Genomic DNA, 27247 nt, shown 5'->3' on the forward strand with positions numbered 1-27247 from the left:
TAAGTACTGAGCCCTGGCCAATGTGGCCTAATTGGCAGAACATCGATCGTCCCGTGCACCAAAGGTCACTGGTTTGATTCCCAGTCAGAGCACATGCCCAGGTTGTGGGTTTGGTCCCAGTCAGGGTGTGTGCGGGAGGCAACTGATTGACGTTTCTTTCTCACATCAGTGTTTCTCTCTCTCTCTAAAATCAATTAAAAAACATATTTAAAAAAAACAACAAATTAGTACAGAGTCCCAGTGTGTGCCAGACTGTTTTTTGGTGCTGGGGATGCTAGCTAGAAGAAGCAGACAGCAGACATTCCCTTGAAACCAGAGAGAGATTTATTTTTTAAGTAAAAAATAATAATAATAAATTTTTTAATTGAAGCATAATATACATACAGAAAAGTGCAAAAATTGGAAGTGTACAGCTCGATGAAGTTTGACAAACGGACACACCCGAGTGAGCAGCACCCTGATTACAAAACATTACCAGTCAGGTCAGAATTAGGGTGTGGCAAGTGAGGCACTCATCTCCCCAGTAAGACCTAAGGGGGTGCCAAAAGCGCAGTCATAAAGAGAAATAGTTATTTTATACAGTATTTTCTAAAATCAAAATTAAAGAAAAAAATACCCCACGATGACAAAATACCAAAACTTTAAATAATGACAAGATTAGTACCAGTGCCAGTTGAGTTATATTAAAGCTCAGGGCAAAGGTGGGGGAGGGGGGTCAATAATTTGGTGAATTAGAGGAGCCATCGCTGGACTGGGGACAGAAGGGGTCGGGGAAGATGATGCGTCTAGATTTAAACATGGGCCGTGCCCGGTCCCTGTGGGACAGGAAGAGGGCTGTCCTGGAGATAGCCGGACAGACAAGCCTGGTGCTCAGGAGAGAACAGAGGAGTGATGTGTTCCTCGGGGAGTCCCCAGCGTCAGGGAGCGAGTGGTGGCCCTGAGAGACCTTGCAGAGGGGGACACGAAAGGATAAAGAAGGAAAGCAGAACATTCTCTGGGAGCAGGTGGTTTGAACAGGTGTGCAAATGAGAGCGAAAATATTAAGCACAAAAAACTGTCCTGCTTGGCCCATCAGGCCTTGGAGGAGTCCAACACCGTGTTTACCTGCAGCCCGGGAGGATTTGAGTTGCAAAACATCCCGCGGTCTGGGACTCCTGCATCCCAACCCCTGCCAGCCGCCCTTGCATCAGCTGCATTTGACTCAGCAGGCCTTTTCTCCAGACTGCCAGGACGTTTGCCTTTAAAGGCAAAAATAAAATAATAAAAATTTAAAAGCCTTTTCCCGGGCCGGCTTACTCACTGATGACTCGCGAGACGCAAGGCGGAGCCGCTAGGACCCAACTCAGCGCCGCCTCCTCTGCCGCCGCTGCCGCCGCCGCTGGGGGAGCCCACGTAGCCCACGTGCGTGCTCTCAGGCACGCGCTCGCCGGCATCATCTGCCATCATCACCTGGAACCGCCCTGCCAATCCCAGAATGCTCTTTTCCTCCAAGCAGCTAAGCCTGGAATTGCTGGGAATCAAACCCAGAAAAGTCCCCAGTTCCTTCCTGGCAGCCTCAGGAGACAAAGCTGCCTGTGTGAACGCAGCTTGGGGAGGGGGCCACTTTGGTCCCTCCAAGATGACCGCCAGGGCTCCCCAGCCTCTTCACAACTCTTTAGAGCCTCGGGGTAGGGTAGGCTTGAGGGAAGGTTGAGATTTCCTCAAGTCCTTCCGCTGCTCAAAAACCCTCCGTGGCTCTCCACTGCCTACTGAATCAAGTCCTAACTCCTATACCTAGCATTTGAGGGCCTTTGTGACCCTCACCATTCAGCTTCTTCTCTCATTCAAATTCCCTCTGTGCTCGCTTCGTCCCTCTCCCAGCCCCCAACACTTCAAGCACAGGGGCTCCTTAGCCTGGCTCTCTCTGGCTTAAGCTGCACCTTCATGACCCACTTTCAGGCATGTATTTGTTTATGCTCCCTCTCCCTCCCCCCCCCCACCCCCCCCCCCTCCAACCCAACCTTCCAGGCTCAGATGCTACTTATTTTTTCTGGTGTTCCCTCCTTGGATGAAGTTCAATCCTATTTCACAGGACTCAGCCACCCCAAAATAGACTAGCCAGCCTGGGAATCTAATCTCTGATCCAGGGTCAATAGCTTCTGATGACTGTACCTCTAAAGATAGCCTCCAGGGCTCATAAAACTTTTACAGGGAAAAGTTAGAAATGAAATTTCAACCAGATAATGGGTGTCCGTTTGAGCAGGTATGGTGTGGAAGGCAAAGGTAAAGCTGTTGGGTCACTCTACACTTTGCCTTCAAGGGCCACCATGACAATAGGAAGGGGATTGATTGAATTTCCTACACCATGAATTAGTACCATGTATTTGGATAAACGTGAATACACATCCATTTACCTCAGGCTTACCCAGGAAGGAATTATTATACCCATTTTATAAATGTGGGTCTTGAGGCTCAGAGAGAGAAGGGATTTGCTCAGGGATGTTTGGCAAGTAAATAGCAGAGCTGGGATTCAGTAGTCTGACTCCAGGGCTCCACCATCAGTCTCGGAGCTGGGTGGGAAGATTCTTTCTTCCCTGCAGCAATTACTCTCTGCCTGCCTGCTGTCTTTGCACATGGTCTTCCCTTTGCCAAGAATGGCCTTTACACTGATCTACCTGGTGACCTCATATTCATTCTTCTAAACCCTGCTGAGCATGCCCTCCCCCTTCCCTGAAGATCTCTACTCTCTGTGATACAAATTCCGCTCCTGTGTGCATTCTTACCCCTGCACTCCACTTGGTGTTGGGGTGCATCTCCCCTCTTGCATCCTCTCTAGTTTTGGGTCTCCAGGAGGCTAGCTAGCATCAGGTTCACACGCCTCTGTCCCTGGGGAAGTGAGACCCATAGCTGAGTGGAGCATCCCACTGCTGGGAAGAGGCATACATAGTGGGCTAGATGTGCTAGGGAACAGAGACTGTGCGCAGGGAGGTAGCAAGACCCAAAAGGCACTCAAGGAAAGGCTAGAAGAGTTGCCAGGAGCCTGGTAGGTCAGTTGATTACAGCGTCCTCCGGATGCGCCCATCCATCCTGGGTCAGGGCACATACAAGAAGCAATCAATAAATGCAAAAATAAGCGGAACAACGACTCTCTCTCTCTCTCTCGCTCTCTCTCTCAAATCAATTAAAAAATAAATAAAGTATTTTTTTAAAAGGTGGCAGGAAGCAGGCAGATTAACTGCTCATTTGTTCATCATTTCTGCCTTCCTTCACTCCTTCACCCAAGTATCTGAGTGACAGGAGTCCTCTCTCTGGCCCCCTCCCCGCGCAGCCCCGCCCCTGACGTGCCCCAAGCCCCGCCCCCGGCTCGGCGCCCCCTCCCCCTCTCCAACACTCACACACTAGTAGCGCCAGCCAATGCCTGGGGTCCTATAAACCGCAGAGGTGGCCTCGCGGAGCTCGGAGACCACGGGTCCCGGGAGAGAGCGCAATCAGACTCGCAGTCGCAGTCTCGGGACCTGAGCCGCCCGCGCACCCGTTGCACCCGGAGCCTCCGGCGCAACACAGCCCGGTCATGGATCCCAGCGATAAGGTAAGCCGCGCGCGCGCACGGCCCGGGTCTCTCCGACCGACCGCCCGCCCGGCCGCGCTGTGCACCCGGGGCGGGCGGCGCGCGTCTCTGGCCTCTGTGGGCGCCGGCCGGGAGCGCAGGGAGAGGGGACGCGGAGGCGGCTTGGGCTCGGATCTGGCGGGCTCGAAGGCGCCGCGCGCGTTGTCGGCGCCTGCACTGAGTGTCTGGCTTCCGGGGGAGCTGCGCGGGGACTCGAGGCTCGCACGTCTCTCACGATCTCCCGGCGCTCGGACTCCTCCTGTGGCACCCATTGGCTGAGCGGGCCGAGCCCCCGGCCCGGCGCGGCCCGGCCCCGGCGGCGTGCGGAGGAGGCGGGACCCTCCTCCTGCTGGCAGCGGACCGTCGCTCCCCTTTCCCGGGCGCCACATCTCGCGCGGCCTGGGTTCCGAGGCGGAGGGCGCTCTGTGAAGGCCGGGACGCCAGCCCCGGGGGGCCCGGTTCCTCCCAGGCGTAGATGAGGAGAAGCTGGCCTCGGAGGCCCTTCCTTCCGAGTAGCGCAGGCCCCAGAGCTCCATGTGGCCCGGAGCGGCACGCTCCCCTCTGGGGCGGGGATGGTGAGAGCGCCGCGGGGGCCGCCGCCGCGTGTCCCGGGGACTGGGGGACGGGAAGGGACCCCAGGCCGAAGTGGAGCCAGAGGAAGGGGGCTGAGCACCTGGCGGCGTCCTACTCTGAATAGGGGACAGGCAACTCTTCTTGCCTCTGCAAACGGCTTTGTCCTACCCAGAACGCGCATTGATGGAGCCCCTCCCGCGCGCAGGACTTTGTTTCTTTCCTTCCTCCCATATTTTCAAGTCACTTTTTTCTTGAAAACTTTCCCTCTTATCCGCTTGAATGTTCCCAGCTCCTGGCCTGGGAAGGCGCAAGGATGCGCTTTTTAAAAACAAAAAACAAAAACCTGGGTAGCCTGAACTCTGCACCGCCCCTGCCTGTGGGCTGTAGAGGGGTGCGGTGCGACTGCACGGGGTCTGGCTGGGCAGAGTGGTGCCTGACATTGACACCAGGCTGTACCCCCAGCGGGAAAAGGCTCCTTCATACCTGTTGAATCCTGACTACTTGCTTCACCCCGCCCTGGGGAACGCGTGTTCTGACAGTCATAGGTTAGCCATTATGCTGGGATATAACATAATAAAAATCAAATGAGAAGCGCTAGTGGCAAGGGCTTGAGACCACAAAGTCCAAACACTTGCTGTGTTATCTCAGGTAGGCCGCTGAACCTCTCTGGGCCTCCGTTTCTCCATGGGTAAGACAGATAACTGTTTACTTCCTCAAGGGTAAGAACTATCTGTTCAACATGTGATACAGGACCTGGGTGTGTATTTGTTGAGTGGATAAGTGAATATTCTGCGTGGAGGTAGAATATTCTTACAGTTTTCCCAGCTGGCATGGCTCAGTGGTTGAGACTATTCTTACCGTTTGCTAAGCACTTGGCTAGTAAATGCTTTTCTGAAGTGGTTTTGAAGTCCAGCTTAGCTCAGTTGCCTTATCTGCATAATAATGTTATTTTCATCATTAGATTATCTTAAGAATTCAGAAAAAAATGTGTGTGCCCTCGTAGATGTTCCATAAATCGTCCCGGCCTCTTTGGGCTCCCATGATGCATTGCTCTTACCTGGGCCTCAGGTTTCCTGTACCTGAGTTGTGGCCTCTGTCCAGAAGTCCGGCATTCTGACAGTGTGTACTTTTGGGGAACCCCAGGATGTCTGGGCTGTGAGTACCACTTAATCAAGGAATCATTAAGGTTACAGTTCTTCTCCAGTTAGGGGTTTGTCAGGAAGTTGGTTTGCAGAGGTAGCCAGCCCATGGGTGAGAGATGAGTCAGCTAGTCTGCCCTGCCTCCCCTGTGAGGGCGAAATGAATCACAATCCAATGAAAAAAGACTTTCCCAAGGTCACACACTGAGCCTCCTACCTCAAAACACACTGCCGTCTTCCTAGGATGACATAAGAGGGTAAAGGAAAGTCAGAGCAAGAAGGGACCTTCCAGTACATGGGCCAGCCTTCCATTTGGCAGACGAGGAAACTGAGGCCAGAGAAGGAAAGAGACGTGACCGAGAAAAGGCTTTCACAAAATAGTTGAGATGTTCTATAGTATTAAAAAAAAACAAAAAAAAGATGCTTTCTTCCCCACACCCCTGTCCTCTGTGCCATCCTGCACTCATCCCAAATGAGTAGGAATTCCCAGACTCCTGGGACTTAGCAAGCTCTTTCTGGACTCGGCAGGAGTCTCAAAGTTGGATTAGGCATAACTTGACAACTGAAACCCTTCTGTGAGTGGGAACAACATGTGTCCTCACAAAACTATGACCTTGGGGAAGTGGCTTTCCTCAGAGCTTTGGTTTCTTCCCTGTAAAATGGAGGTTCGCTCCCCTGTGGTGGATGCGGTGAGACAGGCCAGGGGCCCTAAATCAGAGCAGTGGCTATTTTAAGTGGAAACACCCTTAGTACGGCCTGTTTGGGTGTGCAGGCATTGTAAACATCTCCATGATGATCCTTGTCCCAGGCTGAGCCATTCAGGGACCCGACCCCACTTGCCCCAGCGCTGGGTCAGCCCCAAATCCCCCATAATCAGCTTGTGACTTCAGGGAGCTCAGCCTCCTGGTCACGGGGTGTTGCGGCCTAGAGCTCTGCTCTGGCTCCAAGGGTGCAGGCATCCAGTTCCCCCTCCCCCAGGCTGGCCGAGGCGGGGAGGCCGGGAACAAAGGGGAAAGTGTGTGCGGCACTGGCTTGGGACCCGCAGCCCTTCCCCCGTGTCACTCCTGGGCAAAAAGGTGAAAAAGCCACTCAGTTTGGTAACCGGTGTCCCCAGGATAGTAGAGGCTGAGAAGGCATCTTACGGGCTCAGAGAGGCTGTGTCCAGGCCCACAGGCCCCGCCTGGCCACCAAAACAAACCTCCATTGTTACCTCCCTCCGTGGGAGGGGTGGAATAGAGCTGGAGGCTCTGCCATCCAGCCACCAGGCCAGGGAAGCGGTAGCTAATGCGTAAATGCTGGGGTTTTACAGTAGCTGAGCAGGGCTCCAAGGTCTTGAATTTGGGCAGAATGAAGGCAGTACTCATCCTCTCCAAGACCACCTTTCTGGCTTTTGCCTCCCAAGGGCCTCGGCACCCTGGAAGTGGCGGCAAGGTGGGGGGGGGGAGCTTTTGCCAGATCCCAGTTTATGGAGCATTTGGCTACAGAGGCCTCTGCTGGACAGGACATCTGTCCATATCACCTAACCCGGAGCGGTCCGTCCGCCCCTCCCCAACCCCCCCACCCCCGTGGTGACATTTGGGAGTGGGGAGGAAAAGGGGGCCTCCTAGGCAACAGCTCCACCATCCGACCTCAGGCCAGCCACACCTCCTATTGGAACTCATTTCTTCAACTGCCCTGGGAAAACAGTGCATACCTCTCTGGGTCAGGTTGTGGATTTTTTTTTTTTTTAAATGATAGAAGTATTGGAGGCAACCGTGGAGAAATATACAAAGTAAAAGAGTAAATGCCTTCCCCCAGTTGTAATAGTTTGCTGTTTACCCTCACACACCTCATTTTGTGCATGTGGATATGTGTGCCTGTAAGTGTAATTTTTATGTAGTTGGATCACACTTTCTTCCCAGTTCTGTGCAGTCCTGCCTGGCCCACCACCCCTTAGAAGTAAATTCTTGCAGTATTTCTCTGCGTGTATAAGCAAGTACCTTTGTACAAGCTAATTATCTTCCCTTTCTCTACACAAAATGTACATTCTACTCATTGTTTTGTACTTTGCTTTTTTTCTCTGAAAAATCTACCCTGGGGCTCTATCCAGATCAAGTGCATACAGATGTGTTGCATTCTTTCCAACAGCTGCATAGTATTCCATTACAGGCGTGTCCCATGATTACGAAATAGCACCCCCATCACTTTTTCTTCATACCACTCATTACCTGATGTATCTTAGGTATTTATTTTCTGTCCTCGCCCTCAACTAAAATATCAGGTTCCAGAAAGGCAGGAATTTGGTGTATATTGCTGAATTCCCCATTGACTAGAATAGTGTTGGGAATATGCATCCAAGCATTATCCTTTCCTTAGTAATGTAATTTATTTTTTGTAGAAAACCTCTTATTGAGAACTGGAGGTCTTAGGGGAAAGGGCATTTTCAAGGTCACACAAGCGGGGATATTGGGACTTATGTTTGTTTGCTGAGAGTGTCGTGGACCTTTGCCTATTCCATGGTCTTATCAAATTAAATTGACCAGAGTTGAATTGGTACCCATCTCACCACTGAAGGGGTACCTACCCCCTCGGGGGTGGCAGCTTCTCCAGATGTCCAGGTCCTGACCCAGGGCCCACACACACAGCCCAGGGAGTTAGTTGTTTGCATTTAACATCTCACTTTAGGAGATACACCTTTTTACTTATTTAGGGAGAATGATTTGGTTTTGCCTGAAAGGCTTTGAAAATCCTGTGCCGTTTTCATAATGAGTTTGCACGTAGCAGTTCAGGGGACCTGGGGCTTAAAGTAGAAATTGGCAAACTTTTTCTGTAAAGAGCCAAATAGTAAGTAAATATCATCGGCTCTGTCACCATCAGCCACAATCACTCGTCCCTGTCATTGTCGCACAAACACAGCCATAAACAATACATAAACCAGTGAGTGTGGCTGTGTTTCAATCAAACTATATTAATGCTCACTGAACTTTGAATTTAATACAATTTTCATGTATCACAAAATAGTAGTCCTTTTTTTCCCCAGCTAATTAAACAAAAACGTAAAGCCCATTCTTAGCTGGCAGGCTGGATTCGGTCCACGGGCTGTTGTTGCCGACCTTGGAGCAGAATCCACCCAAGTAGCCAGGAGCTTGGGCCTGGGCTGTTCTGACTCAGAATGGGCAAGGCCCCGCGCTGCTGGAAGGGAATCTGACCTACATAGGAAGCACCAGGTAGAAACCTTGTTTCCTTCAGGGACCGGTACCCGGAAGCGAAGGGGGAGGACATGAGCAGGAAGGGCAGAGTCTGGCATCAGAGACCCCTCCCAGCTTGACATTTCACAGAAGCCGAGGGATGGACCGGTACCCGTTTTTCTCTCTGAGCCTCCCATTTTCTCATCTGTGAAAGTGGGAGCAATCTCTCCCCAGAGTGTGTTCATGGTGGTTAAATTGGGATGTGTGAGCAGCCCTTGGGGTGGTGCCTAGCCCCTTACAGGTGCTGCTAAATTCAGCAGCTCCCTCCTCTCCTCCCTGCTTTAAAGATTTATGAGTACCGCTCCCCACACACAAAAGATTGATCAGTCCCTTCTGCCTCCAGGGAGGCTCAGCCAGGCAAGTCCTGACTTCACTGGAAGGGTTGAAGCAAATGGCTTCAAAGGCAGTAAATGCTTGAGGTCCCCTGAAGGTCAGGCATTGGGGCAATATAACCCATTGCTCAGCTTTTAGAAGGAAAAGGTCAGAGAGGGCAAAACGCCAGCATAGGAATCCAAAGAACTCCAGTCCCAGCACCGGCTTTTGTTCGCTGGGTGTCCTGGGCCCCTGCCGCTGACCTTCTGCTCCCATTTATCACACAAGGGTTTTAAAGCTATTATGCAATTTCTTGGGCTTTTTTTTTTTTTTTTTTTTTAATCCTCACCCAAGGATATGTTCATTGACCTTAGAGAGAGGGAGAGAGAGAGAAACGTCAATGTGAGAGAGAAGCACCGATCTGTTGTCTCCTGTACATGCCCCGACATGGGATTGAACTGGAAACCTAGGTATATGCCCTGACCGAGAATCAAGCCCACAACCTTTTGGTAGATGGGATGATGCTCAAGCCAACTGAGCCACCCAGCCACAGCATTTGGGCTTTTTTTTTAATGCCCAGAATTTTGTTCACGTGAAATCTTAAAAAAGAAAGGTACAGGAAATAAATACAAAGGGAGCTGTCATGGATCCAGTAAGCCCCCACCCGCCAACCCCCGCCTCTTTAGAACTGGGGGCCAACCAGTTACAAAGGCTGTGTCGCATGCTCCAGTGCACCTGGGGAAGCCATGTGAGAAAGGGGATGGGAGCAACATCCTGACTCCAAATGGCTGTAGCCACACGCCCTCCCTCTGCCAGTATCGACCAAGGTTCTGCTGAAGGCCAAGTCCGAGGAAGGGCACAGAGCAAGGCAAAAGGCTACGCTGCTCGCCACGCTACCTGGCCAGAGCCATCATCATCTCGATGTGTGGGAGGAGAGGTCCCCGTTGCTGACACCTCACCACTGGCTTCTGGGGGAGGGAGAGCTCTCGGCGAGGCTCTGGACCCCCAGAATTAGTATAGAGGTGACGAGGGGTGGGGGTGTGATATCCCTCTCTGTGTGGGACCCTGAGCCTGAATCTTAGCTGAACTGGAGTGTCTGTGGCACTCTACGGGTGTCAGGGTTAAACTCAGTTTGGTGGTCTTTCCTCTCCAGCCCTGTGGGTTGGGGGAGGCCGTGACTGTCGGCCTGTTTCCACCTCTCAGAGCAGAGCTTTCAGTACTCATCAGGGGCCTGATAAATGGCCAAGTTAAAGTCCGCGAGGATGGACACCGCTCTGGCAGGACAGATACACACAGAGCCAGTTTTGCCCAAAAGTGAAATTCAGAAGTGGTGGGTCTTTTACAAAGTTCCTGTGCTGCGTCCTACCCGGGGCACTCTAGGCCCCTGCTTAATGAGTTCCCAGTCTAGTGGGTCAACAGCAGGTGGGTATTCCCAGCTACTTGGAGCAAAAGCTGGAGACTGGAGCAGACACAGCAAGGGCAAAGGCCTGGAAGGGTGTGGGTGTTCTAGAAGGTAGCCCCATCCCCAGGGGGTCTCAGGGTCTGGGCTCCACATTACTACTGCACCCCTAAAAAAGGCTTCATAAGAAAACTGCAAGCTGTGGGGTTTGTACCCCTTCCAAAGGCATCACCAACTTGTCCATTAGCTTGACACCAAAAAAAAAAAAAAAAAAAAATAGCCAAAACCGGTTTGGCTCAGTGGATAGAGCATCGGCCTGCGGACTGAAGGGTCCCAGGTTCGATTCCGTCAAGGGCACGTACCCTGGTTGCGGGCACATCCCCGGTAGGGGGTGTGCAGGAGGCAGCTGGTGGATGTTTCTCTCTCATCAATGTTTCTAGCTCTCTATCCCTCTCCGTTCCTCTCTGTAAAAAATCAATCAATCAATCAATAAAAATACATGTTGAATAAATGGATTTCATCACCATGTTTCAGTTCCAGCCACAGGGATGGTGGGGGCAGACGGTGCTATGGCAGCCCAGCCGAGGGTGGCTTCCCCTGGTTCCCTGATTCAGAAAACGCTTGTCAAGTGAACCCTGCGAGCTCTATGATGGGCACTGATTCAGACCTTGACAACAACCCTGAAGGGAAGGAACTCTTGTCCCCATTTCCTATGTGAAGAAACCAAGGCCCAGAGCCAGGGCCACCACATATCCCAAGTCCAAGGTGAGGGGAAGCAGCTCCTTGCCCTTCGGCCTGCGTCTCCTGACCCCAAGTCCAGCAGTGATCAAGCTGGGTTTGGTGGGTGCAGTGGGGCGGGAGTGTGACTGTGTGATTGGTGCCTACCAAAGAGCATGGGCACCTAGCATCCAGCCACACTGAGCTCCTCCTGTTTAATCTGGGGCCTCCTTTCCCCCTGCACATACTGTTCTGTCTACCTGGAATGCAGTCTTGCCACCACCTTCCCCGCTTGGCAGACTCCCTGCGTGTCCTTCACGGCCCAGCTCCAGCGTCACCTCCCGAGAACCCATCTTTGACGGTCCCCAGGCAAAATTATAAGTCTCTCCGCCCAGGACTCCCACAGTGCCTTCTCCCACCGGCTGTGCACTGGACCAGAAGCCTCTTCCTTGATGTCACGACCGGGCCCTGAGCGTGGGTCCCCGAGCGTTTTCGTGGGTCCTCACGCAGCCGCCTGCCTGGGTGGATGTGCATATAACTCAGGGCGTGGGCAGGCAGGTTTCCTAAAGCAGAGTTTGACCTTCACCTGCCAAATAGCACAGTCCTTGATTCCTCGCAGCCGCCAGAGGCTACAGCTGCTGGTCGGGGTCCCAAGGGTGACTTCAGAGACTCAGGGAGGCCCCTGGAAGATGTAGCCAGACGGAAAACAGGGCCTGTGATAATAGTACTGCTTCTCACAGGGCCCCTGCTGCAGCGTCGTTTATTCATGTGCTACCGGCATGGTTTTTACCAGAGCACATCTCATCTGTATTATTGTTCACTTACATTTTCATTTAAATTGCTTTGTTCTAAGTAATATGAAACTGCAGGCCTTGTAAAAAATTCAAAAATGTGCAAAAGGGTATAAAAAGAAAAATCTCCCTCCCAATCTGCCTCTGCTACTCAGATCCCCTCAAATACCTTTCCTGTGTGCCCTTAAATAAGTAGGTATTTATATCCTCCCCCTCCCCCAGCCTTATTTACTTATTTATTTATTTCCCAAAGAGTAGCATACAGCACACTGCTCTGAAGCTTGCTTTTTTTACTTACTATATCTCGGCGTGTGTCCCAAGTTAATATTGCGTTATATAATTGGGCCACGTTTTATTAAATCATAGGTTTGCATCGCTCATTTTATAGAGGTTTTTTTAAAAAATATTTTTATTAATTTTTAGAGAGAAGGAGAGAAACATGGATGCAAGAGCAAAGCATCCATCGCCCACCTCCTGCACACCCCCTACCAGGGATCAAGTCCACAACCCCAAGCATGTGCCCAGGGACTCGAACCACCGGCAACCTTTCAGTGCCCAGGACAACGCCCTACCAACTGAGCCACACTGGCCAGGGCTGCATTGCTTGTTTTATACTTAACTGTTGTGTTCTAGAGAGACATCTCTGTCGTACCATTTTTTGCCACACTCTGGACAACCCAGTGGACAGCCCCAAGCTCACGCATGTGACTCACCGGGCAGAACACTCTCACATGGTGAGGTTCAACAGCCACTGTGTAGCCCTTCCTCTGCCCATGCTCAGTGCCTTTCGGCATCCTCTTCCTCAATCCCAGTGGTCAACCTATGAATTGGGCTGGGCCGGGGCCCCCCAGAGGAGGTCTGTCAGGTACCCACCAACCACTCAGACCTGACAGCCCTGGATCTGAAGGCTTCCTGCGGAGTTGAGAGAAGGGGACTCTGGGAGCCCTGGGGCGTGCTGAGTATGGGGTTGGGGTGAGCTGGGCAGGGAAGGACAGGGTTTAAAGGGAGTGCAGCCTGCCGTGAAGAAAGCCCCAGCATCCAGGATGAATGTCCAGAGTTTGGCCAGGAAGGGGCCAGCGCTCACCTGGTGAAGAATGGACTCTGAGCTTGTGCACTCGGGCTAGCCGAAGCCCCCTTCCTCTCTCTCAGCCTCTGTTGTGAAAACCTGGGCTTTCTCGGTCGTTGGCCTGATAGCAGAGAATGAAAAGACCACACTAGGAACATGTCTGATGAACAGCTAAGCCCGGGGTGGTGCCCGCAGTTGTTCTTTGCTGTCCCTCCCCTGGCTCCGTTCTCTCACTACCAGTTAAGGGCCTGCCTAATGTCACATTTCTTGACTTCCTCGTTTTAAAAGAAAAAAGGAGTCCCTCTTGTAACCAGAGGGGCTCTTGCTACAAGGCACCGTCTCTCTAGCAAGGTGCCTTGTCACCCAGGGCCCACCTGCCTGCTGCTCTCAGGCCCCCAGCTTCCAGGGGGCAGAAACCCACCATCATTTTCTCCCCTTCGCCCATTGAAAACACTTGGCCCCACGCTTTTACTTGCCTCATGTCACGTACTTTTCCAAAGCACATTCCTGAGCGGTATGTCATCTGTGTCCAAATAACCCTGAGAGACTCGAGGTCTGGGGATGGCTACCGTGAGGGACACTAGGTGGGGAATCATGGAACCCTGAGCTCCAGCCTGGCTCTCTGTAGACCCCTGAGCGAGCTGGAACTCTTCTCTCCCTCATCTCTGCCTCTTGGGGCTCCGTTTCCCACTGTGAATGGAGGGAGGGAAGGATGGGCTCACATTTCCAATGCTGATCAGCCTGAAACTGTTCCCATTTTGCAGACCAGCAAACAGAGGGTCTGGGAGGGGTGGGGAAGACTCACTTAGCGTGCTGGAATTCACAGAGCAAGTAGGCAGGTAGGCTAGAATCAGAAGCCAGCCCCTTTGGGTCCAAATCCAAGGCTCCCCCCTCCCCCGCCCATCTATGTAGTTTCTCCCATGTAATTGGGTCCCCCCTTTCATAGGGGCATTGGTTTCTGGGCCTCCCAGTCAGTCTGGAGCCACCTGCACCCCATCATGGCTCCATCCAGAGGATGATACCCCAGAGAAGCCAAGGCCTGTCCATCTTTAGCCGAAACCTAGCTGCAGAGAGAGAGAGAAGACCCAAATTCCCCCTCCGCCCCGGAATGAGTCTGGCCAGCCCGGTGTCTGGAAGTCAGGAGCGCTGCTTAGGGCACCTGCAGTCAAAAAGTGGCCAAGATTCCTGGGAGAAAGGCTGGTGGAGCGCCAGGAGTCGGGCAAGATACCTGAGTAAGAGAACCTGCCAGCCCAGGCTCTGCCCTGTAGTAACCCGGCCCAGAGCTGCCTGTAACAGTGTGTTTTTTCTCCGCAGAAGCTGACCGGCACCCTTATGTTGGCCGTGGGAGGGGCAGTGCTTGGCTCCCTGCAGTTTGGCTACAACACGGGAGTTATCAATGCCCCCCAGAAGGTGAGTGCTCTGCTTTCCTTGGCTTATCAGCACCAGCTTGCACTGCACACCCTCTCACACACGCACCCTGCCTCTGAGGTGTCAGTCATTTATGTCAACTCACCATCTGCCTCAGTAGCCTCTTTTCTGGCCCCGAACAGGTCAGAGATTCTTATCGTTGGCCTTAAATTCTTGGGGCTTCAGAATTCTAGAAGCTTGGGGCCTATAGAAACATGGGGTCTTAATAGGTCACCTTGAGCAACCTCCTATACAACACAGACTTTTGTAACAATCAGAGCAGCCCCTGGTATAATGATGCTGCCTTTATGTGGTACCTGGGGCTAGAGAGGGCTCTCATGGTGCTTACCTCACTTGCTGCTCACCTGCAGCCCTAAAAGGCAGGCAGGCAGGCAGCATCCACCGTGCCCATCCTGCAGATGGAGAGAGTAGCCAGAGAGAAGGAACCTGGCATCACCCAGCTCGTCAGGGATGGAGCTGGTGTCCAGCACCAGTCTGCCGTGGAGCCCGCCTGGCCTGATGGTCCCTGAGCCTGTGCTCACACCCGTCCACTCACAGCACACTCCTTATAAGGCATCTCGTTCTAGGTTGAACTGCCTCCTCTCCCTGGAGGCCCTCTGCCAGTCACAACACAAATGGCGTCTTGCCCTAGGGAACTGCAGGGGCTGAAGGCCTGTGCTTACTTCCTCTCCCCACAACGCATCCCAGATCTGTCCTCACTTGTTCACTTGAATGTCAAGTCTAGGAGGGACCCTGGTGATCACCTCCAGCCCAGCCCACTTGCTTCAGGGAGGAGGGAAGAGGAAAGCGGTCAGGAAAGGGAACTGCGCTGCATCCCTCCTCTACACCAGGCCTTCCGCACATGTTTCTGAGGTTGGGTGGTGATTTCCATTTTATGAACCTGAAAACTGGCCCTGAGCAGATGAGGGTGGATGAAATGACTAATGGTCTCAAGGTCATGTAGCTAGTCAATGGTGGAGTCAGAAGCCAAACTCTTGTTTACACGACCCCTTCCTGACCAACCTCCTTGTGAGTTCAAAATGCTGTACCTTCCTGGGGAGGACGAAATGAGAGTGGACATTCGTTGTTCAGGCTAGAAAGTGAGAGTAGCTAGCTCCCAAGGCTCTGGGGCCCGTTGGAAGAACAAGGCGGTGTCGGGAGTCAGAGCTGGGCCTCCTCCAAACAGGCGGAGGGCGGCTGTCAGAGCTACGCCCCATGCTAAGGAGCAGGTCACAGGAAGGCCTGGCCTGCTGAGTCATGACGGGACTTTTCTAAGCTTGTCTGGAATGGGAACTGAGGGCCCATGCTTGGTACAGCCACAAGCCCTGCTTTGCTCAGTGCTCTGAACAGCCCTTGCCAAGGTGTGTGCCTCAGAGCGGGCTCCGTTTGGGAGTCCTTACAGACGGAAAATCTGTATCATTATAGGAGGAAGCTGAGGGCACATTGGAATCCCCTGGACACTCCCTGATTCTGACCTCATTGGTCTGGGCTTCTGTTTGGGCATCGAATTATTTTTTCTCTCTCTTTTTTTAAATTTAAGTTCTTTATTGTTTAAAGTATTACATAAGGCTCCTTTTTCCCCTATTGACCTCTCCCCAGCCACCCCCACACTCCTGGGCATCGAATTTTGAAAGCTCCCCAACTGATTCTAATGTGAAGCCAAAGTTGAGAACTATTGGATGAAGTGATGTCCTGACTGACCACATAGTGAGTTACTGACAGAACTAGGGCTCTGAGATCAGGACACAGGAAGTGTTTTCCAGAAACAACAGGGTGGGGCTGGGCAGGGCGCCTCCATCCTGCAGAGAGGGGAATAGAATGCCCAGAGGAGAGAAAGTCTGGTGCGTGACTTGGGTGAATGGGAGGAGAGAAAAGATTGGGAGGGCCACAGGTAAGCCAGAGCCTGGCCACCAAGGGCCTTGGGGTAGGGTAGCTTTCATCTATAAAATATCCAGCCACGAGTATGGCATGGGACAGTCAGAATGGGCATATGGGCCTGACCGGTGTGGTTCAGTGGTTGAGCATCTACCTATGAACCAGGAGGTCATGGTTCCATTCCTGGTTAAGGCACATGCCCAGGTTGTGGTCTCGATCCCCATTAGGGGGCATGCAGGAGGCAGCCAATCAATGATGCTTATCAGTGATGTTTCTATCTTTCCCTCTCCCTTCTCTGAAATCAATAATAACATATTTAAAAAAACAAAAAAAGAATGGGCATGTGCACACTACTGTCTAGGACAGTGGTCGGCAAACTCATTAGTCAACAGAGCCAAATATCAACAGTACAATGATTGAAATTTCTTTTGAGAGCCAATTTTTTTAAACTTAAACTTCTTCTAATGCCACTTCTTCAAAATAGACTCGCCCAGGCCGTGGTATTTTGTGGAAGAGCCACACTCAAGGGGCCAAAGAGCCGCATGTGGCTCGCGAGCTGCAGTTTGCCGACCACAGGTCTAGGGCAAGCTAGGGAGTGTGGACTTTAGAATGAGGACAGTGGGGACCCATTAAAGAGGACAGAAGTAATCAGATTTGTATTTTAGGGAAATGATCCAGGTGTCTGGGGTATGGGGTGGATCTGAACATGTGAGACTAAAGACTGGGAAACTGGTGAGAAGGCTGCTCTTGCAATAGGGGTAGAAAAACAAACACTGAGTAGGAAGGATGGGCAGGATTTGATCATCAGAGCAGTGTGAGGACAAGAGAGTAGGGTTTAAAAGTTGTTTCTAGGTTTCTGGCTTGGGGCAGGAGCTGGTATGGGAGGCGCTGACAGGGCCTGTGGGCCGTGCAGGAATGGAGGTTTGGGATGACACCACCAGAGATGTACAAGACGCACTTGGACGTGGGGTCGGTTTCTTAGGTGGGTGGTCAGCTGGAGAAGAGTTACAAGTTGGTCATTGGTATCCAAATAGCAGGAGAGGAGAATGTTCTAGAGAGATTGGAATAAAGAGAGAAGTAAGGGCCAAGCCTCACTGGTAGAAGAGGAGGATCCTAGGCAGGAGGAGAGCTGGCACTTTCAAGCTAAGAGACAAAAACCTCACAAATCAGAGGAAGAATGGAAGCACCTGAGGGCAAGGGTGTTGGGTTTGCCCACGGCCACGACCTAGAGCAGAGCCTGTCCATCCATCGTAAGAGGCACTCGGGGACTAGTGGGTGGAGGAATGGAGTGAAGGAATGCTGTCAGGGCCACAGAGGTCAGCCTGGACAAATCAGCCCCATATTTCTGGATGTGAAAGACCCACTGGTGACCCCGTGGTGGCAAAGGCTGACTGGGGGAGCCATGTGAGTAGAAACCTCCCTGCGGCCAGTTAAAGAGAGAGGGGAAGTGGGAAAGAGTAGAGATGTGGAGGAGAAGGGAGAAGAGGGGTATTAGCTAGAGGGGCCACCTGGCTAAGCTTTTGTGTGTTTTTTTTTTTAATATAAAGACTTCAGCCCTAGCTGGTTTGGCTCAGTGGATAGAGTGTTGGCCTGCGGACTGAAGGGTCCTGGGTTTGATTCCAATCAAGGGCACATGCCCAGGTTTCGGACTCAATCCCCAGTGGGAAGGCAGCCAATCGATGATTCTCTCATCATTGATGTTTCTATCTCTCTCCCTCTCCCTTCCTCTCTGAAAGCAATAAAAATATTTTTTTAAAGAAATACAAAGACTTCATTTTATTTTATTATTATTATCATTTTTTAAATATATTTTATTGATTTTTTACAGAGAGAAAGGGAGAAGGATAGAGAGTTAGAAACATCGATGAGAGAGATACATCGACCAGCTGCCTCCTGCACATCCCCCACTGGGGACGTGCCCGCAACCAATGTACATGCCCTTGACCGGAATCGAACCTGGGACCTTTCAGTCCGCAGACCGACGCTCTATCCACTGAGCCAAACCGGTTTCGGCATTATTATCATTTTAATCTTTACCCAAGGATATTTTGCCATTGATTTTTAGAGAGAGGGAAAGACAGGGAGAAATATCGATGTGAGAGAAACACATCAATTGGTTGCCTCCTGCACGAGCCCCAACCAGGGCCCAGGCCAGGAGGAGCCTGTAACGAAAGTATATGCCCTTGACTGGAATCAAACCCAGGACCCTTTGGTCCACAGGCTGACACTCTATCCACTGAGCCAAACTGGCTAGGGCAAGACTTCATTTTTAAACATGTAAGGAGTCAGCAGAGGAGAAGAGGGTGAGGAGGAGTGGGGAGGAGCTCCTCCAGGGGGAAGACGGTGGAGCAGAGGCCGAGGGGCTGCTTCTGGCCGGAGGGACTAATACTTCCGAGGTTGCGGATGTGGACAAATCCAGAGCAAAGTTCTCCAGTGCTTGGGGCCTCCGGTCTAATCGGAAATAGGTGGAAGGTGAGACCTGCTGTGGAAGACAGGTGGGGCAGCTGGCCAGGGCGTCTAGAAGGCCAGGTGGGCAGCACCGAGGGCCCAGCTGAGCCTATAAACAGTGCGTTTGTGGGCACCTGTCCAAAGGTCACTGAAGAAGCCAGCCTCTGAGGACCGGAGCCAGGGACCTGAGTGGTGGAAATTGATAACACACACCCTGAACCGAGCGGCACTTCCTGGGGTGCGCACTCGGGCGCTCCATCTATTTACTCTTGCACTTGACAAACACTTCTCACAAGCCTGGCCGCTGTTCCCCAACCAGAGGCAGATTAGAAGGGATAAGTTTAACACCCGAAGACGGGAGAGTACGACACGAGTGAGAGATGAAGGCGCAGCTCAGAGCAGGCTGGGCACGGGGATTCTGCAACTTCATTCAATAGGTTCTGTGCCAGGTAGTGTCCTAAACAAGAGGGACAGAGTTGTGGGCACATCCTGGTCCCTCGGGCAGCTGCCTGAACATGGTCTGAGCAGGACTCTGCCCCCGCCTTCCAAAGACTCAGCCTCCCAGGGGGCGGGGAGATTCTTCTTTGGGAAAAGCCAGTATAATTAAGAGGGCTTCAAGGTATACGGGAGCAAAGAGGAAGGAATGACTGATGCTGGGGTGTGGGGGTGGGAGAGACAGGAAGGGTTTCTCGAAGGACTTGGCAGCTGCTCTAGACCTTAAAGCAGGGGGGGGAACCTTTTTTCAGCCAAGGGCCATTTGGATATTTATAACATCATTTGCAGGCCATACAACATTATCAGCTTAAAAATGAGCCTGCTGTATTTGGTCGAACATTTAATGAACTGTCACCCCCAATGCCTTGGCAGGGTCAGACCAAATGATTTCTTGGGCCTTATCCTGCCCTTTCCCCACCCCTGCCTTAAACCTTAAACGGTGAGTCAGTCCCACGGGGAGGGTGTCCCAGGCGTGGGGACGGCTTGTGCGGAGACGCAGCGGCCCGAAGTGTGTCCCTAATGCGGAATAGCTAACCGCCGGCACGGTCAGGCCGACTGCCCGGTCTGTTGGGACCTTCTCTTAGGAAACTGCGCGGGGCTGTCTGCCCAGGAGGACTACCGCTGGTGGTAAGGATGCCGGGCTGCTCTCAGTCATCAGAAGCTCAGGCTCCTCCATAAAACAGCCCCAGAGGGCTTCCTCCTGGAAGTGGTTAATTAACCATAATATCATTTTAAATGTTTACAAAGCAACTCCCCATAAATTATCTCCTCACAGCAGCTTCCCAAGGTGGGTGGGACGGAGGCTGTAAGGTAGGAAACCAAGGCTAGGTGAGGTCACCTGGCCCGGGGGAGAGAGGCTGAGCCTGAGGTGGACTCCAGGCCTCATACCTCCTTGACCCTCCGCTGCCCCACGTTGCATCGCCGTGACTCCTCCGTGCCAGGCCTCCTGTCTCCTGGGGGAGAAAGGGGAGGGGGGGGCGGGGAGGTGAGCCCAGCCACAGAGCGAATAAATGAACAAGGGCATCGGACTGGGTGGAGAAACTGCCTCTCCCCTCCGCATGTGGCTGAGCTGCCAAGAGGAATGACTAACGGCCATTTAGAAACCATGAGTTCCTGGCCAAGGGACAGCGTCAGGCACGTCTAAGAATGAGGTATCCCCAGAAAACACACAGTTGGGCTGCCCCTCCTTGTTTGACAAAGGAGGAGCTTGACCTGGAGAGCCAGCAAGGTCTGCCTCACCCGGGTGACTTGGTGAGGGAAAGTGTCCCAGCCCCAGCCCTCTGCCCCCACAGGCTGCGCCTCTCCTTACCTGTGCCTAGATCCAAAGAGTCCTGGCTCCCCTCTCCCCTCTCCCCTTCCCCCTTCTCCACTAACACAGCCGCTTCCCTGCTTCCTGTGTGTCAGGCATTGTTCTCAGTGCTTTAGAAATCCTAATGCAATTGTTTCTTTCCATCACCCCATTAGGTAGGCACTATAATCCCTCCGTTATAAGAAACTGGAGCACAGAGATGTTAAGCAGTTAACCCAAGGACACACAGGTAGTAAGAGGCAGAGCTGGGATTTGAATCCAAGGAGTCTGGCTCCAGTCCGCATCCTTGACCACTGTAGAAGCCCCGGCCGTTATACTATAGTTCATTGAGCTCCGAAACACCCGTTCACACACCTCCAGCTGCTACCCAGCTGGTCCCTCCTGCTCTGACTTCCAAGCCCAGTCAGGCTGAGTCACATGCAGACATTTCAACAGTTTACACAATTTCTTACGTTATTACACCCTGTCCCGGCTATATCATGCGACAGCTCTTCCTACCCCCAGCCTCTGCCGAGCCCCAGCGACACAGATGAATCAGACGGTGCTCGTGTTGACATTTAGTCTAGAGGGAGCACATAGTACCTTGTAGTGACTTCCTCGGGGCAGTAATGGAAATGTGGACCGGCCAGTGGGAGCAGAGAAGGGGGGGGGGAGGGGCCATAGAGCAGGGTTTTCTCAACACTAGACATTGGGGGCCCCGTGCATTGTAGGATGTCTGGCAGCACCCCTGACCTGTGCCCACTCGGTGCCAGTAGTAAGCCACCAGTGTGACAACCAGAAATGGCTCTGCACATTGCCAGATGCCCTCTGTTTGAGAACCACAGAGACAGAAGGAGGGCGGTTACCAGGAAGGCTTTCCAGGAGAGTGTTGGTGCCTTTTCTGAAAGATGGTTAGCAGCTCCCCAGGGAGAAGGCAGAGCAGCAGCACAAAGGAAAATGCAGAGGTGTGGGGTACCCCGGGAGCAGGGGGGAGTTGTGTGGGCGGAGGAGACACTTCATTCATCCTGAGTGAAGAAACGCTGTCTGCAGGGGAGACCCCAGAGGCCAGGCACCCGCGAGGAGGCCAGAGCCAAGGCCTGGCTGGGTTTGGAGAGAAGCCAAGTCTGGGCGCTTCCTGAGAAGCAGCCTGGGTGGTCCAGGCCGCTGCTGCTGGGTGGGGCCCAGCTTCTAGCTCCATCTGCGGCCCAGGGGACGCAAGGGGCAGGGTTCTCTGTCCAGCCCCACCTGTAGCCTCTGGCTCTGAACTGCCAGCTGGCCCTGGGGTGTGGCTGCGAGTTGCTATAGAGACATAAGCTCCGGGTTGAGGATGGGGTGCAGCTCCAGCTGTGGGGATGTGGGGGGGGGGAGAGAAAGGGAGAACAGGAAGTAGGGGTCAAATTCAGACTGAGGGACTAAATTGAAGGAGCTGGCCCTTCTCCTAACTGGAGCTCCAAGCTTGGCTGGCTGATTAACCCCTTCATCCCCACAGTAATATCTCCGAGAGAGAAGAGAAGGTTGAGAGGGAGCTCTGAGTCTCTCTCAGCATGATCTAGAAGACGCAGGCCTCCTGAGCTAGAGGGATGTCTGCAGGGAAGGATGGTGAGACAGCCAGAGGTTCCAAAACACATACCCCTTCTATTGGTAGTCGTCTAGAGTTCTAGATCAAGGTTGGCAAGAAGGCCACATTCAGCCAGCAGCCTGTTTGTATGGCCCATGAGTTAAGAGTGTTTTTAATTTACGTTTTTAAATGATTAGGGGTGGGGGAGGAGAAAAGGAAGCAACAGGGGCCATATGTGGTCTGCAGACCCTAATATTTCCTATCTAGCCTTTTACATAAAATGTTTACCAACCCTGCTCTAAACTGTGACGTGTATGCTTCCCGCTGTAAGGGAACTCACTGCCTGCCAGGTGAGTAAACACGTCCTGTAAAGCCTTGAAAGCTGTCTTTTTCTCCTGGGCTGGCTCTGTACACCAGGAGAGTCTGAGGCTAGAGCTTTCCTTCGGGTTCTTGCCTACAGTATACATTCCTAAGGGTAATGCTTCGTCTTCCTGCAGTTTGCAAGTGGCAAACCTCTGAAAGTGGTGGGTCCTCAGAGACTAGCGGTGATGCAAGTAACAGCTTATTCTGTGTGCCAGGCAGTGTCCTCCACCTCATGCCAGGGCAGGGAGGAAGTCAGAACTTCCTCTGTAGACAGCAGACATGTGGTCCATCACCCACAGTTGCTTGGGTGTGGGGGCAGGAGAGGATAATTCCCAACGAGTCAGACATGACGCAAGCCTCCCTCCCCCACCCCATGCTTATTTACCCTGGAGAACTGCTAGGGTGAGAAACAGCTTTTAACTGGAAACCAAGGGATCTCACCTGCCCAGAGCCAACCCACTTCTCCATGTTGGCCCCTACAGTGTCACTGAGTGGGCCACTCTAGTTCAATGAGGGAACAATTGGACAGAGATCTCTAATAGCCCCAACTCCTGACAGTCCCCCCTCAAAGGACCCTCCTTTTCTCCCCAGAATGCATGTACTCGCACAGACCCTTGGCAGGGTGCAGAGGTTGGGAATGAGCTGTAAGGGAGTGGAGGAGAAGAGGGACAGCTGAGCCTGGGCATTGGATGGGCAGGGCTCCGCCTGCCATGTTGGGGAGTAATTATGAGAAGAGGACTCTGGCTTCAGTGGATGGGAGGAGTCAGGAGCAGAATCCAGGAGAGACCCAGGGCAGATGTTGCGTGAGTAGAGAGTAGGACCATCCTTGAGGGGCAAGTGCAGAACTGACAGGAGCTGGTGATTGGTTCGATGGAGGGCATGGCAGGATCCAGGTTGTCTGCCAGGCTTGTGACGAGCACGTGGGATGAGAGCACATGAGGTGGCATGTTCAGAAGAAGCCTGTGCCAGGCCTCTCCTCAAACATGAGCCGGGCCAAGGATGTTGCCAGTAAACATGTTATGGAGATTGGATCTGTGGGATTCTTTTAGGGGGGTAGGAAGTAGGTTCTTCTTCCCTTCGGGATACCCACCCGCTGCAAGGGTGGGTGCTGAGGGCAGTAACTGGATGGAAGCAGTGATCCCAGGACCTCTCTCATTCTTCTGACTCTCCAGGGATCTCCCTGCCTTTCCTGGGCCAGAGCCAGCTTTGAGCACCACGTGGGGCATGGACCCGCAGGGGCCAGAGGACACACAGCCCCCACACCGGCAGCAGGAATGGAAAACAGGGCATAGCTTCTTCCCAGAAATAGCAGGTCTCAGATCAAGAGGCAGGACTCCACTGCACAGCCTCAGCTTGGCCAGCAAGTGCTGCTGCGGGGAGAGAGGATGAACCTGGGGCCAAGGTGGAGGGCTGGGCTGCTCACCTTTTCTCAACCCCATAAAGTAGCCTGAGTAGCAGAGGGGCCCATGAGCCGTAGAGGAGCCAGTCCTGCATGAGGTTTGGTCCCTCTGACTTGCCACTACAAGCAGGAGACTTAACTGGGGGTGGGGGGAGGGGGTCCAGTAACACCTCACTTGCACATGGTCCTCAACATCTCCGGCCAGCCCCAAGAAGAGGTTTACAGACCTGAAATGCCCAAACAGACACCTCAGCCTGTATCCTTCAGCTCATTTTAGGTAGTAAGTCCTTACTCAGCCCTTACCTGTTGACTCTTTGTGCACAATTCAAACAAGTTCCATTTGCTGACTTCTTGGCAGAATCTAAAACGATGGTGTGGGGAGTTCTGTGCTCAAGCATCGGAACCACAGGAAGATTCTGAGAGGTGCGGCAGGCACAGCGCCTCTCCCAGTTTAGAGGTCTGGTTGCTGAGGGCAGCAGAGAGAGTGACAGGAGGGAGAAGGGCTTCCCCCAGATGACAGGTCAGGAGAGTTGGGGGCCTCAGAGGCGTGTCGTTTATCTGGACAGCACCCCCATCCAGGACAGCTTGTTCTCCTCCGGGCTGATCAGTGGGGCATTCCTGTTCCTGGCCAGCCCTCCTCCGGGGTGGCTTTGTCCCTGGAAGAACACAGGCACTCTGTTCTGGTCTGTTCTGTGTGTTGAAACCCGCCCTCTCTCTGCCCTCAGAAGAAGCAGGGGTTTCCAGAAGGAGAGCCTAAGGCCCTCTCTTCATTGACTCCTTCCTTCACTCACAGGCGTCCCTGGCACCAGCTCTGGGAGAGGCCCTGGTGTGAATCCACTGAGGCCCCTGTCCTCCGGGAGGACAGACTTCTGGGATCCCTTGAGCTGGATCTCAAAAGGTTTTAGTGTGGTAAGGCAGGGTGGGCCCTCCCTCCCGGCAGAGTCACCTCGGGGGTGGGGACGTGGTGCGCAGGGCTAAGGTAGAGGCATGGGTAGGTGGGAGGTTGGACTGATAGCTGGCAGGAGCCCTGATTTGAGTTGTGGAATGCAGGCTTTGTTAGACTTTGTCAATGGTCTGCACTTCCCTCGGGTCAGTACTGGAACGTGGAGGGGTCCCTTGGCTCAGGGATGGTGCCAGGTACCATGTAAGCACCGTAAGGAAACTGCATTAATTTCCTACAGCGCTACAAAGTAGGTATTTCCAATGTTGTCATTTGAGATGAGATCGTTAGTCCTTGATCACGCTGGAGATAAGGACAGAGCTGGGACTGCACTTGTGTCTAGGTCCCTAACCCTGTACTGTCCGGCTTCCCTGGGATAAATACGTAGATCATTGAAGCTGCCTCTCCCCTCCCCCCACTCCCCATGTCCCCTATCCTAACTCCCTAGAGCCCAGCCTGCCAGGTGTCTCCACACCTGACACAGATAATGGCAGCAGGGCAGAAAAAAAATGGCTAGTGGCCAAGGATCCACTGGAACCTCAGGGCCAGGCCCAGCATACTCAATGGCATTCCTGGGACTGTAGGCCTCCGTTTCCCCTTTGGCAATTGTGCCTAACCACACCCTCCTCTTCTGCTAGCCCCCTGGGACTTGGGAGGGTGAGGGAGGTCAAGGGCAGGGCCAGTGGAGGGTGTATAAGAGATGCATCTGCTGCGTGTGCATGAACTTGCAGCATGATGCAGTGAAGGGTGCTGGGATGGGCATGGAGTTGTTTGAGCTGCAAGTGGTGAGGGGAGGAGGGGCATGCAGGTTTGTGACTGGCTGATGCCAGGAATGTTCAGGTGACGTGGGCATGAATATGTGTGTGAGATCTGTGTGCACAGGAAGCTGCTTCTGGGTACATTGGGCCTGAGCCCAGCTGCACATGTGGCTGGGGAGGTCTGGCCAGTCCCGTGGCCCTAGGTGTGTGTCTGCGTGTCCTGGAGTTAGAGAGAGAGTGTGCTCAGGCATAACCGGTACCTCCTGCCTGTCACATTCCTGGGATCTGGCCAGGCCCTCCCCTGAGGAGGGACAGGGCTGGCGGGCAGGCCTGTGCTAGGACAGATGGCTGCAGTTCCTAGAACTACTTCCTCGTCCTAGCCTTTCCTGTGTCTCCCAGCTGGGCACCTGGGAGAGGGGAGGAGGCCATAGGGCCTTCAAGATGGGACTTCCAGCCCAGCCACAAGGAGCTGGGAGACAAAAGAGCGGCAGGGTGAGTCTCATGAGCTTGGCTTGTGTGCAGGTCGGGCACACCGGGCCCTGAGTGCAGAGCCAGTGAGCCGGGCCTCTGGAATGGCAGAACCTGTCTGGCCAGCTGCATTTCCTCCCCAGCAGGGGGGCTGGGAGAGGACCTGGTGACAGGAGCTGGGGCCTTAGGTACCTTGAGGAGAAAGGGGCAAGGGGGAAGGAGTACTTGCTCTCATCGCCCCGCTCTATGCCTGAACTTCCTCCACTGGGCATCTGCCATCGTCCCCAGCAGGTCCTGCTGAACATGCACAACCCCACAGGGCACGGGACACCACGCCCGGGAGTAGGAGAGCGGGGGGTGGAGCCCAGCCCCTTGTTTCTCACCTGGGAAACTCAGCCCCGCAAATGGGGAGGGACTTGGCTCAAGAGCATGCAGTAGACCTGGCCGTTGTGACAGTGGTTGAGCTCAGCCCATGAACCAAGAGGTCATTGGTTCATGCCCAGGTTGCAGGCTAGATCCCCAATTGGGGGGCGGAGGGGCGTTCAGGAGGCAGCCAATCAATGATGTTTCTCTCTCATCGATGGTCTGTCTGTTCTTCTTCCTTCCTCTCTCTCTAAAAATCAATAAAAACATTAAAAAAAAAAGAAAAGAAAATGCAGTGTATTTGGGGCCTGGCCAGGTACTGGGCCCTCTCCAGCATCCTGTAGTAAAATGGCCATCCTTGAGGGGCAAGTGCCAGGGGAAAGAACCACTGGGTCCTGGCCTTGCCCACCAGGCTGCTTCTCCCCCTGCAGGTGATTGAGGAGTTCTACAACCAGACGTGGTTCCGCCGCTATGGGGAGAACATCCTGCCCACCACGCTCACCACGCTCTGGTCCCTCTCCGTGGCCATCTTCTCCGTAGGGGGCATGATCGGCTCCTTCTCAGTGGGCCTTTTTGTTAACCGCTTTGGCCGGTGAGCAGAGGGGTCCTGGCCCTGCCCAGGGTGTCCCAGATGGGGGTGGGGGTTGGGGGAGATGTCCCTGCCTATTCCAGGATATTCCCTATGACCCAGTCCTTGGGCAATCGGGGGGATCAAAGGACCCACCTGACCTATGACCCTCCCAACCCCCAGGCGGAACTCGATGCTGATGATAAATCTGCTGGCCTTCATGTCCGCTGTGCTCATGGGCTTCTCGAAACTGGGCAAGTCCTTTGAGATGCTGATCCTGGGCCGCTTCATCATTGGTGTGTACTGCGGCCTGACCACGGGCTTCGTGCCCATGTACGTGGGGGAGGTGTCCCCAACGGCCCTTCGAGGGGCGCTGGGCACCCTGCACCAGCTGGGCATCGTTATTGGCATCCTCATCGCCCAGGTGAGTGGGGCCGGCTCGGCCCCCACCCCACAGCTCCAGTGGCTCTTGAAAGTGTGTCCAGACAGCACCTGACTAGACCTCTC

General features: G+C 53.3%; 1 protein-coding gene and 1 long non-coding RNA gene across 6 annotated transcripts in view; one reads left to right on the top strand and one right to left on the bottom strand.

The window, feature by feature from the left end:
- Positions 1-306: 306 nt before the first annotated feature.
- Positions 307-3438, bottom strand: LOC129150174 (uncharacterized). The gene is made up of 2 exons (XR_008556922.1): positions 3375-3438; positions 307-1238 (listed from the first exon to the last, which is right to left on the bottom strand). It is a non-coding gene; the product is annotated as an uncharacterized LOC129150174 (long non-coding RNA).
- Positions 3398-27247, top strand: part of SLC2A1 (solute carrier family 2 member 1) — a 28511-nt gene continuing 4661 nt past the window's right edge. The window contains exons 1-5 of one of the 5 annotated variants that reach the window (XM_054720611.1): positions 12398-12478; positions 14125-14220; positions 24437-24552; positions 26604-26764; positions 26924-27164. In XM_054720611.1, coding sequence (XP_054576586.1) covers positions 26718-26764; positions 26924-27164 — 288 coding nt within the window. In that variant the 5' untranslated portion in view covers positions 12398-12478; positions 14125-14220; positions 24437-24552; positions 26604-26717. Of the gene's footprint in view, positions 3569-4106; positions 4162-12236; positions 12479-14124; positions 14221-24436; positions 24553-25767; positions 25834-26603; positions 26765-26923; positions 27165-27247 lie in introns of those variants that run through there. The other 4 variants (XM_028160233.2, XM_054720609.1, XM_054720608.1 and 1 more) reach the window with 4 other exon arrangements.

This window comes from Eptesicus fuscus, chromosome 9, assembly GCF_027574615.1.
Source record: "Eptesicus fuscus isolate TK198812 chromosome 9, DD_ASM_mEF_20220401, whole genome shotgun sequence".
Classification (NCBI taxonomy): domain Eukaryota; kingdom Metazoa; phylum Chordata; class Mammalia; order Chiroptera; family Vespertilionidae; genus Eptesicus; species Eptesicus fuscus.